The 21,229-nt window shown below is 42.2% G+C and overlaps 1 protein-coding gene across 1 annotated transcript; it reads right to left on the reverse strand.

Moving 5' to 3' along the window:
- Window positions 1-533: 533 nt before the first annotated feature.
- Window positions 534-10,391, reverse strand: LOC133507929 (25-hydroxyvitamin D-1 alpha hydroxylase, mitochondrial). The gene is made up of 9 exons (XM_061833519.1): window positions 9,969-10,391; window positions 8,964-9,154; window positions 7,708-7,898; window positions 7,241-7,441; window positions 5,294-5,454; window positions 4,583-4,749; window positions 4,428-4,509; window positions 2,978-3,175; window positions 534-2,147 (listed from the first exon to the last, which is right to left on the reverse strand). The coding sequence occupies exons 1-9, from the start codon at window positions 10,185-10,187 to the stop codon at window positions 2,034-2,036; spliced, it is 1,524 nt and encodes a 507-aa protein (XP_061689503.1). The 5' UTR covers window positions 10,188-10,391; the 3' UTR covers window positions 534-2,033.
- Between the last annotated feature and the right edge of the window lie 10,838 nt (window positions 10,392-21,229).

Raw genomic sequence — 21,229 nt, forward strand, 5'->3', positions numbered from 1 at the left:
TTTACTTTACATAAATAATGCAACAAACACTTTTTACCATGCCTTTACATTTCGTCACCGTCTTAATTGAAATAGGAAAACTACTAATAGATTTTAGCAGCGTAACTTGTAATTGTAAACCACCATGTTTCCAAAATGATTTTACTTACGCTGGTTTTCACACAGCACAAAAACGCAGACTTGGTTTTATGACATTACCACTGGAATTGAACCTTGTCCTAAACTAAGGACCTCCTGTAAATATTGTATATTATCATTTGCTACAGTATCTCGTCGAGCAAGTCGGTAATATTTACAGTAGCTCTACATGTATTGATCTTGTCAATTTTTGACGCATTGTCTGTTGCTAAAGCAAACATAATGAGTTATCTGGTCAAAATCATTGACTCGGTCCAGTCTACACACAAGAGCGTTGACATCCAATAACGCATTTCTGAGAAATTTATGCCTACATGCCAAAAATTCTGCTACCGACAAACCAGTTCTGGGAAAGTTTAATCATTTAGATAGTTGAGCATGTGAAAGATATTTCGGCATCATATTTGCACACGCATTCAGAAAAATGCACAAGCCGATAAAACACATTTATATACTTTGGATTTTATTGACATGTACAGTTTCAAAATGTTAAATTACAATAAATACAGAATTCAGACACTATGCTACGTTTAAAAACTAGAATAAAAAAAGTGAGCATTGCCTTGAGAGTACAGTAACAGCCAAAGTCTTGGTGAATTCAAAATATTTGCATTATTATTATTTGTTCATGCAAAGAATGTTTCAGCTGCCATTTGAGTGAAGTTTTCAAAAGAACCCCGTTCCAATGTTTCTCCCCCATAACTGCCTTGTGACAATAATTTTTACAGTCGCACATCAAAACTTGTAATTATCCAAACTTGGGGTTTTTTTTCCCATTCACAAAGCTTTCTTATACCCTTCTGTGATGCTCTCTGTATCTTACCAAAAAAAAAAAAAAAAAATGTACGTCCAAAATAAACACCGAGTGACTAATGTCAAAGAATTGTGATTTGAACCAAAACATTCTCAAAAGACAAACACAACTTGGAGTTCAATCATCACATGCAAAGTAGAACAATATGTCTGCATATTTTACTAGACCTCAGCTCAATGAGTATATAAAGAGTTAACTCCATTTTCTTTCATTTTAGTTATGTTTCTGTGATGCCCTAACAGATGACCAAAAAGGAACACAGGTGATGATAACCAGAAAACTGGAAACCCAACTAAGGCCTGACTATAAAAAAAAAGAAAAGAAAATCACCTGGCTGCTTGGCTGAGCAACAGAAACAACAAAACATCAGTTATACACAAAAATCATTTGACTAAGCAGATGCAAAAGTAAAAACTACATATATTACCACTAATTAATGCAAACAGGATCATATGCAAATACCAGTGGGTAACAGTTTCGCTCTGCACCCAAGGCGTGCTCCCTCTTATTTCACAGATTGAGTAGTTTTTAAATGTTGCCTATACAGCTAATAAAAACTTCCTAGTGGTGACTACTGGAATATAAAATTGCATCACCTGATTAACAATATTGAAAACTCAAGTCGACCAGCTTCACGGAAGATTTTTTGACTCGGGGGTTTCCGCAGTATGCCCTCACGAGCGCACTCCAATAGCACAAACTACAGACTTCAACTAGGTGCTTGATCGATGTCCAGATGTGGGACGTCATATCCTGAATAAACAGTTCTTGAGCACACTTGCTTCATTTGTTTTAATACAAAAATCCACTCATAGTTCAAATAAATGAAACGTGGTCTAAGGAGCATCTGTGAAATTAACTTCACGGGAGCTCTCAGACTTTGTGCAAATACGCGATATCGTAACCTAAAGGCTAGTTAAACTCCCGTGGAGCACCTCGGTCGCTGTACTCTACTTCAGAGGTGTCCTCTGGGCCTTTTTTTTTTTTTTTTTTTTTTTTTTGACATGATCCCGAACGGGTCGCCGCCTGCCCGCATGCTTTGTTCTCCTTTCACGTAACTCAGCCAGCTCAGACGAGTGGGTCATCGTTCAACAAAATGCAGGTTAATGACATTTTCAGGAACGAGCAACGTCCGTGTCATGGGCTTCACAGAAACCCCTTTTGGGTCCGGCTGCACATCGAACTCCATCAGGATCTGTCAAGACCAGACACGCAACAGGGACTGAAACGTGATCACCATATGTGCAAATTGCTTTTAGATATGTTATCAATGAGGTGGCACTTGGAATCGGTGCAGTGACTTTTTGGTACACCCGCACACACTTGTACATCTTATGTGAGGTCATCTCAAAACCATATTAAATATAATAATGCTCACTTTTGCCTGACACTGTCAGAGAGGTATTAATGTGATAATATGGTAATTGTTAAGGCAGCAGTCTTCACCGTACTGACGGGTATTCATGCTAGAACGGTTGCATAGGTCATGCAAAATATTACCGTGTGTGTTTCCCAACCTTTAATGAGCCAAGGCGCATATTTCACGTTAGAAAACTTGTCGCCTTGCTTTTACAGATGCGACTCCGCAAGGGGCTCCAAATTCCCCGATACAACTCCAATGATTATTTACACCTCATGATGCCAACAGAAAACAACTTCACGATGATTTGTTTGAAGGTGGTGGTGGTGGTGGTGGTGGAGGGGGGGGGTGTTATGTTGCTGCCCTTCCAAGAAGTGTGTCCGCAGTCAGACATATTGCACATGGCAGAACCCGCCACTGTGTAGCAATGGGCAACAGGAGGATACACAAATGAATGAATTGCATCATTTCCCGCGGCACACTTTACAATCTCTCATGAGACACTAATAAAGCACAATAAATTTGATATTAAATGGGTATCACTCTGACAGTATCTGCCAAATCTGAGCATGATTACTTTTGTGAAGGGTTATACAGCTGGAAACTAATTGATCCGGACAGCCGTTGAAGGAACAGAAATACCGTATTGCTAAGTGCTTTCTCACCCTGGCGAGAGCGAGGTAGAGCTCCAGCTCGGCAATGCGTCGGCCGATGCAGCTGCGTTTTCCCACCCCGAAAGGCACAGAAGCGTACGGGTGATGAGTCTGGTCCTTGCTCAACCATCTGTGTGGCAGGAACTCATTTGGGTTTGGAAACACTGCCGGGTCGCGTGATGTTGCAAAGTGGCACAGCGTAATCAGAGTCTGGAAGGAAGGGATTTTTGTCTTAGTTGTGGGTTTCTTTTATTTATATGAACTTATGATACTCATTCATGTCCCCTGAAGGGGAAGTTGAACTTTTCACTATGTACTATTTTTGGCAATAAAGAAAAGAGAATTGCTGTTAGTAAACACCTGGAGTCTCTATCTTTAAAAAGCAAAGACCAAGTCCGAAACCTTGGTGTTCTGATTGATTCAGACCTGAATTTCAACAATCATATCAAAGCAATCACAAAAACTGCTTTCTACCATCAGAAGAACATATCTCGAGTGAAGTCTTGTATGTGTCAAGCAGACAAGGAAAAGCTCATCCATGTTTTTTCTCAAGTAGACTTGACTACTGTAATGGTCTTCTGACTGGACTCCCCAAAAAATATAATATTAAACAGCTGCAGCTCATTCGGAATGCTGCAGGTCGCGTTCTGACCAAAACAAAGCGGTTAGAGCACATAACTCCTATTCTAAAGTCCTTGCACTGGCTCGAAGTCAGCTTTAGAATAGATTTTAAAGTTCTGCTACTAGTCTATAAATCACTATATGATTTGGGTCCTTCATACATCAAAGAAATGCTTACGGAATACAAACCCAGTAGAGCCCCGGAAACCGACTGACTCAGGTCAAATAGTGGACTGTAAAGTCCAAAGCAAACATGGTGAAGTAGTGTTTGGCTATTATGCTGCACACAAAAGGAATAAGTTTCCGACAGAGGTGACGTCAGCCCCAAGTGGGAATGCTTTAAAATCCAGGTTGAAAACTCTTCTTTTTTTTTCTGATGCTTTTTAGAATATATCCACTTTTTGATCATGTTATTTACAAATGTTTGATCTCTTTGTTTTCAAATGCCTTTAATCATATAAAGCACATTGAGTTACTTTGTTTATGAAGTGTGCCATACAAATAAATGTGCTTAGCTTTGTTTTACTATGTACACTTTGTGCACAATAGAGGCTGACATTGTCACAGGATTCCCACCAGTTCCCGTGAAACCAGCTGGATGGGAGTGAATTTCACTATTAACCAAGAAATTGGGCAGGAGTGGGAGTGAAAGACAACAAAGTCATCGGGAAATGGTGGGAATAGAAACCACGACTTTCAAGATAATCATAAAGATGGAACAGAATTGACTGGGAGTCGCTGTTTTTACAATTTTGTAGGTGTCTGACTCCAAAGCCCAAGCAAGTCCTTATAAACTGACCACCTGCAGCTGCTGAAGTCTGTCAGACTCTTAAACACTCACATTTTTAGGAATGAGGTAGCCTCCAACCTGGATGTCTCGCTCAATGATGACTCGAGCATTAGCAGGAATGACCGGATACAACCTGGAAAAAGTCACCAGCCATCAGCAAACCAGGGCATTCCGAATTGGCTTCTTTTTTTTTTCAGGAATCTTACCTGAGCACTTCTTTTACTGTGGCCTTCATGAGAGGCATGCGTGCTACATCTGCCGCCTGGGGCACCTTCCTGCCTTCCAGTACTGTCAGGACTTCATCGCGCAGAGAGGCCTGCACCTCAGGATGACGCGACAGCTCGTACAACGACCAGGACATCGTGCTGGATATCTGATCATAAAAAACACCCATACAATTATAAGAAATCAGTGGAGAGCAAAAGCACATTGTCAACACTGACCAACATTTGTAACATAAGTTCTAATACTTGTTCCATGGACTTGTGTTATTTTCTTCGTTTGGTAGCATATCTCTCATGTGCACTGGCGCACTCCCCAAAAAGTTAAAAAGTTAAAAAAATAAAATAAAATTCAATGACTGAATAATACTAATTGATTTTTTTTATTTTGTGGCTCTTAATCAGTTTTCAGCCTCTAACTAAGAATGTCAATCTAATCTGCAAAGTGCCTCCAAGGCTCATGTTGACAGATAAATAACTGGACGAGCCAAAATTAAATTCTGAAATCCTACAGACGACAGTTTCTAGTATTAGTAGCAACATTAAATAGTATCGATCATTTCTATAATTACAAGGTGATAGTCTTGGTATTACTACTACTGAGGGCCCGGGTACCAAATCCCCAGCCCACCATCGCACTTAAGGTATACACATGGCGCCTAACAGCAGCAAGGACGTATCAATGTGAGGTCTTACGGTGTCGACGCCAGCAAGCAGCAGCTCTGTGATATTGCTGTAAACAGTCTTCATGGGCAAATTGGTTTGGGACAGAAAGTAGGCAAGGTAGTGGCCCTTTACTTTGTCTCCATTGCTTTTTTTCTGCGCTTCGCTTAGGCGCTGGTCGATGTGGCCTTTCGCTGGAAATGGAGCACAACGGCGCAGCATGTTAACACACAGGAACGACGCCGCATGAAGTTCACGCACGCAAATGAGCTAAGATTCTAATAATATAATATATATATATATTTTTTTTTTGCCGAAAAAGTCACAGCACAAAACATTGATAAAAAAAAAGTTGATAACTAGGTTAATTATGTACCTCTTTCCCCATTGGTGGAAGAAAATTTAATAGATGTCATCTTGTTGTTGGTATAGGGATAAACTGATATACAGCTGTAAGTAAATAGAAGTACTGATCTAAGTTAAGTAAAATAGTGTGCAATGGTGTAGAACTGCACAACAATATACAGTAATGTCCATCCATCCATCCATCCATTTTATTTGCCGCTTATCCTCACGAGGGTCACGGGGAGTGCTGGAGCCTATCCCAGCTGTCAACGGGCAGGAGGCGGGGTACACCCTGAACTGGCTGCCAGCCAATCGCAGGGCACATACAGACGAACAACCATTCGCACTTGCAATCACACCTAGGGGCAATTTAGAATGTCCAATTAATGTTGTATGTTTTTGGGATGTGTGAGGAAACTTGAGTGCCCGGAGAAAATCCACAGAGGCACGGGAAGAACATGCAAACACCGCACAGGCAGGGGCGGGATCAAACCAGGGTCCTCAGAACTGTGAGGCTAGCGCTTTACCAGCTGATCCACCGTGGCGCCTTACGGTAATGTCAATTGGTTGAATTATTTTGGCTGCCTTATTTGGCATTCTAACAAAGATAAAATGGTAGAAATGCCTCTAAATGATACTGCACTGAAATTGTTTCTCAAAACTAAAAATGATCATCTTAAAGGCGCATTGTCTGTATTTGTATCTCATTAATTTGCACGTGAACAACATGGTGGCAATGTGTGGAAGTCAGTCTTGTATTTAATGATTTCTTTTGTTAATAGCACAATCAATGTGAGAAATGTCATTTCAATATAAGTGCTAACTGCATCGTCAAAACTTTAACTCCCACATTTGAGGAGAATAACTTGAAACCATGAACAATATACATGCCTTTTAAGCGTGCAGCACGTGCATTTTAAGGATTATACCCTGTGGTTTGCTCCTCCACTTTGGATCAGCCTGATTTTTTTTTAAACATCTTCACGTTTGGACTTCCCAGATGCACGTAAAAGCGTCGAAGCGGAGGCGGATAACAACGCAGCCCTGATTGGAAAGCCCAGCAACAGCCAATGGGAGCTCGGGACAATGCAAGAAAAGTAATTATACAAAGTGATTTCTAGACGACTTAACGTTTTCTTTTGCCGTGTTTGTTTTCAGCATATTGAATTTTTAGCACGACGCAACATACCGTACACCACCATTGATTCTTTTTTAATAACAATATTTAATCCAGCCATTTTCTTTGCCGCTTATCCTCATGAGGGTCACGGGGAGCGCTCAGGTGTAAACGGGCAGGAGGCGGGGTACACCCCGAACTGGTTGCCACCCAATCGCAGGGCACATAGAGACAAAAAGGCGCACTCACAATCACACTTAGGGGCAATTTAGCATCCAATTAATGTTGCATGTTTTTGGGGTGTGGGAGGAAACCGGAGTCCCCCGAGAAAACCCACGCAGGCACGGGGAGAGAACATGCAAACTTCACGAACCCAGGTCCTCAGAACTGTGAGACCAACACTTTACCAGCTTATCCACTGTGCCATCCCAATATTTATCCATTTATCCAAATTTGGCACATCCTGTTCCACAGTGTATATAATCTCAAAAGGAATTTCAAAATCCAATGGAACCTACCAAATTCAAACATGTTGTCCCAGCACTGGCAGAAGGTGTTCCAGGGTTTGGGGAACAGCAAGTGTATCCATCTTGGCAAGACCATTGTAAGAAGCGTTTTTACAAACATGGTGTTGATGGACTCAATGAAGAGTTCAGTTTCTTTCGGAACGACTGGCTCCAGGCAGCCAATTCTGGACTCAAACAACACAGAGGAGATACCTACAGGGGGAAAAAAATAGAGGAGGAAACTGGTCAAATTATTTCATTCTTTCAGTCTTCCAGTTGTTAAATTACAATATAAGAGGTGATGTGACAAGATTGAATGTGTCTTAATGACTCCAGGATAGCGCGATCAATATGATTATACTTCAATTGTCCATAAAATGCCGCTACATCAGTGAAAAAGAAAATGGGTCAAACATGTACGCATGTTCACACTGTCAGCTTCATCATGTAAGAGTCCTCCAAGCTCAGTTTAGCCTCACCCTCGAGGCCAAAGTAATAGAATTCCCTGGCGATGTCGGTCACAAGGCCTTCGGGATGTCTGCGCAGGCGAAGTTTGACCATGAGGTCACTGACCACGCCGTTCAAGGTTTGGTCATAAGCTTCGACCGCCTTGGGCGGCAGCATGTGCTTCGCGAGGAGGCTCCGAACCTCCTGCCACTCCTCGCCTTCACTGAGCACAACACAAATCAATAATATCATTCATACGTATTGGCTTGTCTGTGAAAAGTTCAGTGTTGCTCACTCGAGGCCTTGTTTTAGGGTAAAATAAATGAAGTAGCCGGCGTGACGGCGAGCACGTTGGAGTCAATTATTTAGGCGCCATCTCATCATTGCAGTGTGGGGGCGGTGTTCGCCCAGTCCATTTGAAGTTGATTTTTGAACTGGATAACCAAGAGACGCAGGTTTGTATAAAGACATCTAATAAAGGCTTGAATGCTAATTGTGCGTATCTCCTTTGAACTCACCCCAAATGTCCTTAGCTTTGTGCATGAAAGCATTATGTATTTCCTGAAATACTGTCCGGCGTCATACAAACATCTATTTGGGAGAAGGCCTTTGTTTGTGCAAGAGAATTGTTACTTCCGTGGTAGAATTGGAGTGGAATGTGTAACTGCCTCACATTAGCAGTTTCTATTTGTGTGCTCTCTTATTTTGGGTTCCTATCAAAAATGCATTGCAGTTTGATGCGGAACTAATTGTTGCTTTACTTGAATTCCCGCACGGTCGCACATGTGACATATACGCATGTGTGTGACGAGCGCTCTGGCCAAATTACGTCTGCGCATGCACAGCTTTGCTGCGCAGCTGGAACACACCACTGCTGACACACGCCTTAGAAAAGTCACTGAGTATCTTTTATCTGAATTAGAAGCGCTGTGTTAAGAGTTCAAACAGTGCATGTAGTTATTTTGGTTTACAATTGTATGAAATGTACTTTCTAGGAATAACAAACTTTTGTGATGAAGACTTGGGCCTATTATGCTCCTGTATTTTAATGTTGGTTAAGATAGCGGTACTTGTTAACCATTTATTTTATCAGGTGATACTTTGTGTAAAAAGTTTGGAAAGGACTTCTCCATGCTGCTCTGCCACCAGCAGTGAAAACACTGACCACAGGGGGGGGGGGGGGGGCAAACAAGGCTACTCAAGCCGCTGCTTATTTTCCTAAGTGAAAAATGGTGGCGTGCAATATATGCTAATTTATCTTCGTTTGACATTCAGAGAGAAAACTTACGATGTCAACAGTCCATAGTGCTGACCTCTGAGCTTCCTGTAGTCCTTCCAGGAGGAAAGGTCAGAGCGCATGGGGTGCTGGCCCTCTTGCCTCAGCACCTGCTCAATGAGTGCCGGATGAGCCACGTGGACCGTCGTGATGGGGCCGAAGCTCGCCTTCCACATGGGACCGTAGCGCTGCACTCCCTCCAGCTGGGACACGACATATGGGTTTTTGCACTTGAAAGTACCACAGGTGTGCATCAGGGGATTTGAGATTTGACTGCCGATAATGACCGGTATGACTTTAAAACATGCTGTCTGAGGACAGACCCTTTCATCATTGTTAAGAGGGCAAATAAAAATATGCATTAAACAAAGTACATGGTACATAAATATTTAGCATTTTTAATGAGAAAATGTCATACCTAGTGGGGATTTAATGGCACTGTGCGATGAAATCATCAAAGCCCGGCAAGATGATGCTTTTCTAATAACCCTTAACCACAAATGTTTAACTCAAGGTCAACGGCCCAGTTCACTTTGGCATAAAATATGCACAAAAAATGCATTTACCCACTATTCTAACAGTCATTACAATCATTTTTTTCCACCAAATCTTTTAAAAATTTAAATACAGTTTTATACCTCAAAATCTGCCTGCCCCAATTTTTTCACGAGTTCAAATTCAGTTTGTTATTAACAATACAAGATTTACATTGTGCTACAAAGTATTAGATAGCTCTGGCTATGATGGAGTGCACTTAGACAACTCTGCGAACTACAACCACAAGAGCACTACAAAGCATTGTTAAATTAGCCTGCTACTCATTTTAATCCAAAGTGCGCATTATTTTCAGTGGCAGAGTTCTGGAGACAGCAAGAAAGCATATTTGCACGTTGCTATTAAAAAAATTAAAACGAGTTTTCCCTGAAACGAATTTGATTTTTTTTTTTTTTAAATCCACTGCTGATACCCCCCCCCCCCCCTTTCCCGTGGGTGCTGTCATGTTGAACGTGCTTTTACCTGTAACTGGTGCAGCTTGGACAACCCCCGGCGAGCGAATAAGTCCCAGGCGAAGCCGAGCACAGACGGGCCGGGCATGTCGTCCAGGCTCCTCAGCGTCGTCCCGTCGGGACCCGCCGCTGCGCCCTCGGCCCACCTCTCCACCCATTTGAGGAGGGGGGAGCCGCTCCGGCAGGATACTCTTAGGGCTTGCTGCAGCATCCTTCTCACAGAGATCATGGAGGGGTCGCCGGACGCCGATGCTCATTTTCTTTCCTCTGCCGGGCCGGAGGCTCTATTTATAACCCCCGCGACCAGCGAGATAAAGCTGTACATTTTCAGATTCGGGGCCAATCGCGGGTGTGTGTGTGCGGCCCAGGTCCCGCCCCCGCCCCCGTCCGGATGAGACGATGGAGCCTGGAGGTGTGTCCAATCACAGGGGCGAACAAGGACCAGCCCCGAGAGGCAGCACACGTGGAGCTCCAGGATAAATAGTGCATGACTGCTGTGTGTGTGTGTGTGTGTGGGGGGGGGGGGGGGGGGACGACTGTCTTATCTCGAGCACTTTGCTCCCCCGCACACCCGAACGCTGACACATTGTTATCACGCATATTCAAAGCGAGTGGAAGCAGGGCGACACCTCATCATAGTACTGGGGTTGCCGTCACTGCAGGGTGCTTGTGTGCACTTGAGACTTTTGACACTTTTGCAGGTTGGTAACATGCCTAAAGCAACTCTTTTGGTCAAAGAAAAAAAAAAGGCAATTAAAAATAATTACACACATGAGTGGAGTCATTAAAGTCCTATAAGTGTCATTCCATGCCTTCTTAACAACAGTGGCGGAGGCACCTGAAGGCGCAAATTTCCTTCCCTTAACTAGGCGAGGCAATTGAGAGCAGTTTCTCATTTGCAATGACAACTTGGTGGCAATTTAAGGTTCGGTGGCGACTAAGGATCCAATGGAAAACCTCTTCTACCATCTGAGCCGCAGCAGCCCAGTCAAAGCGGGTGTTTGTTAGTTATTTGTTAACAAATCTCCTTGGAAAGCATGAAAGGACAGCGTTATGTGTGGGCGGTAGCTGTTGCCAAAAGCCCCCTCTTCTGATTAGAGATGGTTTTTCAACCTCGTTTTAGACAGCCACCATCGCTCGTCTTTCAGAACATCTGTCTTCTCTGTTTAAAAGAAGGGCTTTTTTGTTTTTTGTCCTCAAAAGAGTAGTCTCTCTCTTTGCGGTGCATGCTGACAGGAGGCCTGTGACACTTCCCGACTCGTTCCAAAAACATGCATGTTAGCTGAAGACTAAATTGTCCATAGGTGAGAATATGAGTGTAAATTGTTGTTCGTATATATGTTCCCTGCAACTGGCTGGTGACCAGACCAGGGTGGACCCCGCCTCTCATCTTAATCATCTCTCCAGCTCATCAGCAATCCTAGTAAGGACAAGAACTATGGAAAATAGAAGGACAATTTTATTCATTGACTGCACACATGTTCATTATTATATATCACGAGAATGTATGGGTTAAATATTTGGGGTGCTTGTTAAAACAGCTTCTCCAAGGGTTTATTTATTTTTAGAATTTAGGATACCAGTAAAAACCTGATATGGACCGCTGCCATCCACCCACCCCCGCTGCAGTTTGTTGCCCCAAGGATAGAAATGAAAGTCTATCCATGGATCCATCTATCTCTCCATCCATCTATTATCTAGACCACGTGCCCTCATCAAGATCACGGGCAAGCTGGAGTCCATCCCAGCTGACTTTGGGTGAGAGGTGAGTACTCCAGACAGACTCACAATCACACTGATGGACATTTTAAATTCTCCAATAATCCAAAATGCACGGTTACAGAATGTGGGTGCAAGCAACCACAGGGGAGAATTTGCAAACTCCACAAAGTTGGTCCCAAGATGAGATAACATTAGATTTGCACCCCAAACATCTAAAAGGAGAGGCTCAGGTTGAAGGGGTAGCCATATTTTCGATAGTGATACATACGGTGGTTTTAAAAACAACAAGACAATGTCGCCCCTGTCCTCTACATGAGCATGTGTCAAAAGACTCCCCAATAGGCAAAACATTTGCACTCATTTCAAGTTGAATTGGAAGAACAGGCGAGTCTGGTGGTGGTGGACTATTTAAAAGTGGCTCCACACAATTATTTTCGCTGACTTGCTGGGTTTTCCAAGCCCGGGAGAAAATCCTGACCTGATTTAATTTGAAGTGGAATTCATGTAAAGTACCATGTGTGAGCAGAGCGTTGAGTAACAAGCCCGCGGCTATACTCCCAATCGGCCTCAGGTTCTTGGCTGACCCTACGAGTGAAGTCTAACCAGAAGTCCTAAATCAGCAATGTCTTAGGGAAATACGTGGGAGTGATTGATAATCTTCTTAATGGAAATGAGGATTTGCTGGAGTTTGGCATTGGTAACATACCGGTACTGTATCGCGTGTTCGCTGCGTGACCTTCAAGCGCTCGCGGCTGACAAGAAAAATGCACTAAAGGAGCCACGCCAGCAAACTATCAGTAGGGAAGATTCATTTTTTTTGAGGTGTAAGTGATAGCAGTGATGCTTCCATCCATCCATTTTCTTAGCCGCTTATCCTCACAAGGGAGTGTTGGAGCCTATCCCAGCTGTCAACAGCCAGGAGACGGGCTACACCCTGAACTGGTTTCCAGTCAATCGTAGAAAGACAAACAGCTGCAATCACATTCACACCTAGGGGCAATTTAGAGTCTCCAATTAATGTTGCATGTTTTTTTGGGACGTGGGAGAAAACCGGAGTGCCCTGAGAAGACCCACGCAGGCACGGGGAGAACAAACAAACTCCCCATAGGCAGGTCCGGGATTGAACCCGGGACCTTAGAACTGTGAAGTCAATGCTTTCCAGCTGATCCACCGTGCCACCAGCATTGATGCTTTTTTATTTTAAATCAAAGCAAAACAGCAAAACAACAACTAACAACCTTGTAAAGCTTCACAACAGCAAGCAAAACAGCAAACAAAGTGACAACTTTGTTCGAAATGGCAGAAATGATCTAATTCCATTTCGTTATCCCCAATAAAAACCAGTATGACAAAAACAAAAATCAATTCCTACCACACTGTGAAACTCGCTACACCACAAAGACAACAAAAAAGGGGAAAAAATGACTTCAAAGTGAGTTTTCGTGTTCTTTCTGTCCTTATTTCTATCAAACACTCCTTTTGTTTGAACTCGTACAGCTTTGAACTGGCATCATCTTAATCTAAACCGTTCCATAATTATGACTCTCCAGGTTGTTCTAATTTTAAAACAATTGTTCCCAATGTCATAAAAAAAAATGGTGTTAATCCAAGTGACAATAATTCCACAGATATTGGTGTAAAGTAGGTTAAGGGGCTGCTCCAAAGACGCTTGTTGTTGTGTATTTGAAGTACTGCAGTCATGTACTAAAGTCAATCGCGACACAAATAAGATGATGACACACAGCAATCCAGTTATTAGGTTACACAATCGTGATTATGGACCCCAACACCGCAATACTGAAATCCATTTTAAGAAAACAAAACGAAACATGGACAACATTGACAACCTTCTAATGCAAACGAGGGAGATGTTGAAATGGAAGGATGAAAGTCAAAGCGCAGGAGCAAAGATCAAACCTTGGAAAGCGTCTAGACATGAGACTTGTACACGAGATGTGCCAGGTGGAAGACGTTCGCTTATCCTGGAGGCAAAAGATAAACGTTGACACAAACAATTTTTAGACAAGGCACGTCTGCTTGTTTCAAAATCGCAACGCAAACCAACCAAACGCCAATGACTTGTAGTGACAGCACCGGGCCGCCAAATATTAAGTTGATCATTGTGGTACTCACAAATTTTATTGTTTACCTTTTTCAATTCTATTGAATGTTTGGAAACCTTTTCAACACCCAACTGTACCTGCACATCCAATCTAAAGATTGTTTCCACTCTTCTACTGTATGAGTTGCGTCTACTGCATTGAGCGGCACCTTATCTTGAAAGTACACAACACTTTGTTGTGCTTGCAACTTTGTTCGGACGTATTTTATTATGTTTAGAGTTCTTTTCCTAATATCTAATAGCGTATCGTTGCTCATTGTAATCATTGTTTCTCTTCCATGCCTGACAATGCACTTCAATTCTACATTGGCGCAAAAAACAATCGACTAGTACTTGAAAACCGCTCAGCGGAACGATTACCTCAACCAAGGTGGAAAGATTAAAGAACAGCTTAAAACCAAACAACTTTAAAGTATTACCAGTATAAAAATGACAATTAAAAGAGGACTTTGCCCTTTTAAAACTGTTAGCAAGATTTAAATGTAGCTTCAAAAAGGGGTGATAAACTTATCTGTTGATCAGATTGAGAATCTTCTCAATCACCTGTAGCCAGTCAAGCCCTGAAACACAGTTCTATGTCCTCCCTTATTTTGCTTGTGGATCTGTTCAATTCCTTTTTATCTTTTGTTGCTAACTGGAGGTGAATATTCCACCATAGTTTTAGCATAGCCTGACATTATATGTAAAAGTCAAAGATCGCAAGACCATGGGGGTGCGCCCACAGTGAGTGCATGACAATAATTGACACCTCCTTAATCGAACCTTGTGAATTGCTGTCAATTATTTATCCCAAGGCACGTGGTTTCTTAAAGATCAAAAGAGGCCATAAAGGGCAGGTCATTTTCCTTGTGTACTACTCTCAGGTCATACTGACAGTTATTAAATTAACAAATAATAATTGAAAACTACCCCTTTAAACAACACAAATTATCAGGTTGTCTGTCAAGTCCCAAGGGGGATGATGAAATAAAGAAACACTTTTAATCAAAAACCGAAGAGTAACTGAAACAGAACATCACAAATATAAAATACTTGGTGGCATTTTTAGGTACTCTTAGTTTGTGGCCCTTCCAGGAACAATCCACACTGTAATGTCAAGTTGGAGCGCTCAAAAGAGAATCAATTTAGGACTAGATTGATGTTTGGTTGGGGCAAACATCCCTATAGCAAAATTGGAAAGTGACCAACTCCTTCTTGCTCCGGTCATCTCACAAAAGGCCATGCTTCCTCAGGAACTCCAAGAAGTAGGTCCTCTGTTGGAACTTTTTGAAGTTGGATAGATAGACAGATAATCCGAGATGCTTGAAGGTCTCGATGGTTGCCACAAAGCAGTTGGAAAGCGTAAGGGGCAGCTGTAGCTAGGGATGCCACCTGAAGTCTAGGATCATCTCTACAGTCTTAACCGTGTTCAACGCCAGGTTTCGTATGCCGCAACACAGCTCTAGCTGCTCCACTTCCTGTCTCTACACAGACTTGTTACCGTCTTGGATGAGGCTGACGACTGTGGTGCCGTCTGCAAACTTGAGGAGTTTGACAGCTGGGTGCATTGAGGTCCAGTCGTTTGTGAAGGGAGAGAAGAACAGTGGGTAGAGAATACAACCTTGGGGTGCCCCGGTGCTGATGGTGTGTGTGAATGAGGTAGTGTCCCCCAGCCTCATCTGCTCTTTCCTGCTTGTCAGGAAGATGTAAATCCACCGGCAGATGGCAGGTGAAACGCTGAGCTGGAGAAGCCTGGAGAAGAGGAGTTCGATGATGATCATGATGTCCAACACAGAGCTGAAGTCTACCAACAGAATCCTCGCGGTGGTCGCCGCCTCGTTGAGATGTTCTAGGATGAAGTTCCTTATTGACTGCATCATCTACAGACCGGTTAGCTCGCTAGGCAAATATTTTCATGGAAATCAGAGCCGTAGCTTCCTGCTCACAACTAACAGCATTCCAAATGTTTCCTGCAACAATGGCTCAGGTGCTCGTCTTTGTCCACTTCATTTTTCTTCTTCAAGAGTATACAAGTAACTGACTGATTTAACTCTTGGCTGAATGTGATATATTTGACGAACTGAAAAATGAGATATTGATAATGAAAAAAACGTCAGGGAACAGCGTGAAAGAATCGCTTCTTTGTGCTGTCGTGCAGTGGGAACTGATGTGGCCCAGTTGTAGATCACGTTCTCGAGCTCGGTAGGGACAGCCTGCGAGGTATTAACTGTCATTGTGTTGGCCCGGTGCCCAGGGGGGAGACGGCTCTATACTCCCAGACTAGTATGTTAAAGTTCATGGCTGCAGTCTGCATGTCTGCTGCGTGCAAAAGAGCGGCTTTGTGCACATGCATGCATGCGCTGACACACGTCCAAGTGACAATGTGTGCGCGTCTTGTCCAGCATGGTGTGTTTCCCTCCGTCTACAGGCAGGGGATGACTTGGTATTTATGGGAGACAGGCCAAATGTGCTGCGCCCCATGACCCCCACCTCCACGCCATTTATAAATGCGCTTCCATTTTTTTTTTTTTTTACCTTAGGCTGTCGAAATAAGATTGTTGGTATGCTATGAGGAAAAAGGACAGCAATGGTGTTTTGAACATGTTTACACCTGTAATTAAGTACAGAGGAGGACAATATTATGCCATTATATTTATACAATTTTACACGAAGAAAAATCATAATTGAAGTTCAAGATTGAAGTCAAACAAGATTGAGGTTTTCAAATGCCAATTACATTTTGTCCCTTACGTATGATAGCTTTTGTGTCCTTTTTAAATTTTTCTTTTATGAACTGTTTCTGCTAAAATATACACAATTCATACTTGTGTCTATCAGCACGGTGGATCAGCTGGTAAAGCGTTTGCCTCACAGTTCTGAGGTCCCAGGTCCAATCCCGGACCCGCCTGTAAGGAGTTTGCATGTTCTCCCCGTGCTTGCGTGGGTTTTCTCGGGGCACTCCGGTTTCCTCCCACATCCCAAAAACATGCAACATTAATTGCACACTCTAAATTGCCCCTCAGTGTGAATGTGCGTGCGGCTGTTTGTCTCGACGATTGGCTGGCAACCAGTTGAGGGTGTACCCTGCCTCCTACCCGTTGACAGCTGCGATAGGCTCCAGCACTTCTCGTGAGGATAAGCGGCAAAGAAAATGGATGGATGGATATTTGAGTTGGATAAGAACGAGATTTCTAATTATGTAATGTTACAATTACATTGTAAACCATACATTTTGATTTCATCCATCTGCTTATTCTCATTCAAGTCAAGAGAGACGAGGAACATCCTGGACTGGATGACAGCCAATCACAAGCACATATAGACAAGCAGCTGTTTGCACACACATTCACACTCCAGGACAATTTTGTCGTGCATGAGTTTGAAAATTAGAAGGAAGCCGGAGTATCTGGAGAAAAGCCACACAAGCGAGGTGAGGATGTGCAAACTCCACACAGGATAGAGGGGAGCCCAGATTCGAACCCCCAGCCTCAGAACTGCGCGGCAAAAATGCTCGCCACTCAACAAACTCGCCCACCATATCAAGATGTTTCAATTTCTTTTTCCCTGTTGCTCATTTACACTTGCATAATCATTAACGTGGGCTGATGTGGGGCATGGTAAAGGTTGATATACATTTTAATTTGTTTTCAATTCACAAATTCAAAATTGCATTGCATTTACATTCAACGTTCCGGCTTTCCATCAAGAAGTGCCCTCCAGTTATAGTATGAGTGTGTGCGAATGGGTTCAGGCTCACTTTGGCAAACTTAAGCGGTGTCCTGTCATAAAATAGGAGTGTGTGTGCACTGGACTGCATAGTCCCAATTGAACCACTCTCACATGTATTTTTTTTTTTTAAGTGGTGGAAGGATCAAAGTTGGACACATAGATAGATTGGTTAATAATAACTGTATGCATGAGGTTCATTCCAAATGTTGCTTGACTGATGCCTTGATGTTATTTTACTCACTGACTATGCTGGACCCACACTGTCCAGTGTTGGGGCAACAAATGGGGAGAAAAAAAGCAATGTGGTCAGGCGCATGTTTAAAATTGGTATTGGAAATCACAGTCATTGAGTCCTCTGGGCAGAAAGTTTAAAGGACCACCCACGGTGTCACCAGCATCTTCAAAGCTCCCGGGTTGCGTTAGTGCCCATCGCATTGGCCAATGGCAAGACGGTGCCAAGGCACATTGTCTTTGTTACGTGGCATCGCTTTGTAGTGCAAAAAAAAAAAAAAAGGAGCACATTGTACTTGAGAGTTATTTTCAGATTACACAGCATTTAGGCTTTTGGGAGTTTTTTTTTCGTATGTTATTCATTACTTAGCAAACCATTTCAGCTTTAGTGCAGGAGTGGGGATCCTTTTTCCTATCAGGGGCCATTTTCTCTTTTGACAAAGTCCTTCGAGGGCCATTTGGAATTTCTAAAAAAAAATAAGGTGGAGAAAAAAAAACACAATAAAGCAAATCTTTGTTTTTTTGCATTATAAGCATTTAGGGGTTAAATATTATTGTGAATTTATTTAACAGACCCTCTCAAGTTTGATTTGTTTTTACAATTGCACGGCAGGTCCTATCAAATTTTGGCGCCCAAGCTTAAGTTGACCTCACCCTGTTTTAGGACGTGTTAATCAAATGCAGTTTCGCAGCATATAAAACTGATTTTCATTGGAGAAATGACACTGAAGGGTTCTGTTACACTTGAAATGTATTTTTTTAAGCCTCACGGGCAATGAAAGACAATCCTCATGCTGTGCAGTTACCAATTTTAGTCTGGACTGCAGCTGACAATATTATTTGGACTCTTAACTATATTCTTGCTTGTTTTAGCAAACCACGTGACATTTTCCATCTATGCTGCTATATATATATATATATATATATATATATATATATATATATATATATATATATATATATATATATAAATGCTGGCTTAGGAGTGAAATTTCAGGATGCACCTAAAGTACAACAGAGTATGATGTTTGCACATGACTTGAATTGACATGTTCTGCTGTTCTCGGTCAAGGAGCTGAATTCTCCTCTTCGTCTTGCTATTCACATTTTAAAATCATGAGACCAAGACCAAAAATGATCAATTTCAAAGAGGAGGTCGGCACCGCGGCCAGAAAATGGAAGAGTCACAGAAAAGTCCGCTAGAACAAAGAATTCAACTTTAAATGGAGCAGCAACAAACTCGCAATCAGACTTAAAGGAGTAACTTGTTTGAGGTCCTCCTGATCTTGCCGTCGCATTGACCAAAAACGTTTGTTGCCTTTTCCCTTTATTTGTCACCCACGTGTGAGAATTTAGGGCACGGGGTGAACGGCGTCTGTTGAATTGACAGCATCTGGACGCCACATGTCCGCCTTCATACGTGAAAGACGTTTTCATTGTCCACATGATGGATTGATTTTGACAGGCTGCTGACATTTTCAGCCCGCTGCAATCTAACAAATAAAAAGTCAAATGATGACTGGTCATTTTACCTGCCCATCTCATAAAATCTTTTTTTGTGTGTGTGTTTGGTTGTTATACCGACATATTTTTACTCTACACATTCCACTGCAATGTTATACAAGGCAGAATCCCCACCCACTGCCCTCACCCAAAAAAAAAATGTTTGGCTATGGCTGAGGTCTCATTACATTGAGCCAAAGAAACAATTTAAGTTGACCTTATAAACACGCTTTTGGCACAAAGAGGCCCGACTCGACACACATATTAAAACGTGTGACTTTCTTGCAGTGGTGCTGAAGAGAAGCAGACCATCCAGATGTGCTGCCACAGTCGGAACATCTGTTTTAGTTTCAGGCGAGACGACAGCTTTAGTAGGATGGCACTGGAACCAGCAGAAGTTAGGGATTTGGGACTGGGTTCCTTAAAAAAAAGTTAAGTTTGTATTGACTAATTACTACCATGACAACTACTTATCACAAGTATTGAACTTGTAATAGTAACATATACCCTAACCCCCAATTGCTTCATAACATGTCTGCCATATCGTTTATCTGATGTAGTGTTATGCCAAGACTATTTTTGTGAAGTGATGTTGCATAATGAGCAAAATGTGATGGCTGTCTTTTTTTTTTCCCCTAGGTTGTTTTCCAGGCTTTTGACGATTAAGCTGGTTGCAAGGACCATGTCATATTCTTGACCAAAGTGGTCATTTTGAAACTAATACTTTGCTCAACCATTCAATAGCAACATTCAGTCTTTTCGGGGTATGCGTTTCACATGCTACATATTGATTCACGAATGTTTGGCCATTCTGTGTTACATAAGTTCCAAGAATGTGTCAGATTTTGAGGGCATACATTGTGCACAGTCATTTTCATAACAAGATTTAGGTCTGGACTCTGGCTCTGGGTCATTTCAAAACTTTCACCTACTAGTGAAAACCCTTTTTTTTTTTTTGGGTGTGGTGGTGGTGATGCATGTCATGTCAACGTCACGCTGAAAGGTGAAATTCCTCTGCAGTTTAAGCTTTTTTTTTATTTAAGCAGACAGCTGAAGGGTTTGTGCTAAAACTGACTGGTATTTGGACCCGCACATAATCCCCTCTACCTTGACTAAAGCCCCTGTTCCAGCTAAAGAAAAACAGCCCAAGGCATGATACTTCCAGCACCACACTTTATTGTGCATATGGTGTTTTTCTGGTGATGCATGGTGTTGTTTTCATGCCAGATTAAATCCGGTTGAAAATGTGTGTGGGGGTGACCTGAAGGGGGTTGTGAACCAGCGATGCCTCACTATCTGACACTTTCAGAATGAAAATCTGTTGTCATTTCCATGTTCAATGCTGACAGACTAACAGCCCCTAAAAAGCAGAATTGGGTAATAATATAGCAAAAGGTACCCCAAAATCATATTTTTTCAATTTTAGGCTGTGCAGTTGGTTATGCAACCAGCCATCAGGTGGGAAACAAGGTTTTTTTAAAAAAAATATATATATTATTTTCATCCCCTGACATATTGGCTGATCTTCAATAAAATCACCCATCTTAAATCTTTAAAAACATGCTAAAATTATTTATCCTGGCGTCATTGTTTTCCAAATCTGGGGAAACCTTTTATTTTAATTTGATCACTTCCCGTACACAATGCACCTTGAGTTCAGACTGATATAAAAGAGAGCCTGGAAATGAATTCAAGCTTTAGGTGGAAATTATGGCATCAGAGTAGAAAACGAACTGCTTTGGTGTCTTAGTTGGTCAGCTGATGTTGGGTGACTTCAATAATGAGGCAGTCATGATGTCATGAGGCACAGTTGGAAACACTTAAGTGAGGCTGCAGCTCTTTATTTACCATTTGAAAACAATTACTGGTATCCATCAGACCGTTTTATTATTTCAAAAAGGTACACACGCTGGACCTTAATTTCTTTTAACAACAACAATAGTGGGTCAAGATAAGCAAAATATTGCCGTTATGACCTGAAACTT

The sequence above is a fragment of the Syngnathoides biaculeatus genome, chromosome 10 (assembly GCF_019802595.1).
Source record: "Syngnathoides biaculeatus isolate LvHL_M chromosome 10, ASM1980259v1, whole genome shotgun sequence".
Lineage (NCBI taxonomy): Eukaryota > Metazoa > Chordata > Actinopteri > Syngnathiformes > Syngnathidae > Syngnathoides > Syngnathoides biaculeatus.

Coding starts and splice junctions, on each gene's coding strand:
- LOC133507929 (XM_061833519.1), bottom strand. CDS start 10,187: ATGATCTCTGTGAGAAGGATGCTGCAGCAAGCCCTAAGAGTATCCTGC. Junction 4,750..5,293: donor TGCTTGCTGGCGTCGACACC/GTAAGACCTCAC, acceptor TTTTATGATCAG/ATATCCAGCACGATGTCCTG. Junction 2,148..2,977: donor TCTACCTCGCTCTCGCCAGG/GTGAGAAAGCAC, acceptor TGGTCTTGACAG/ATCCTGATGGAGTTCGATGT.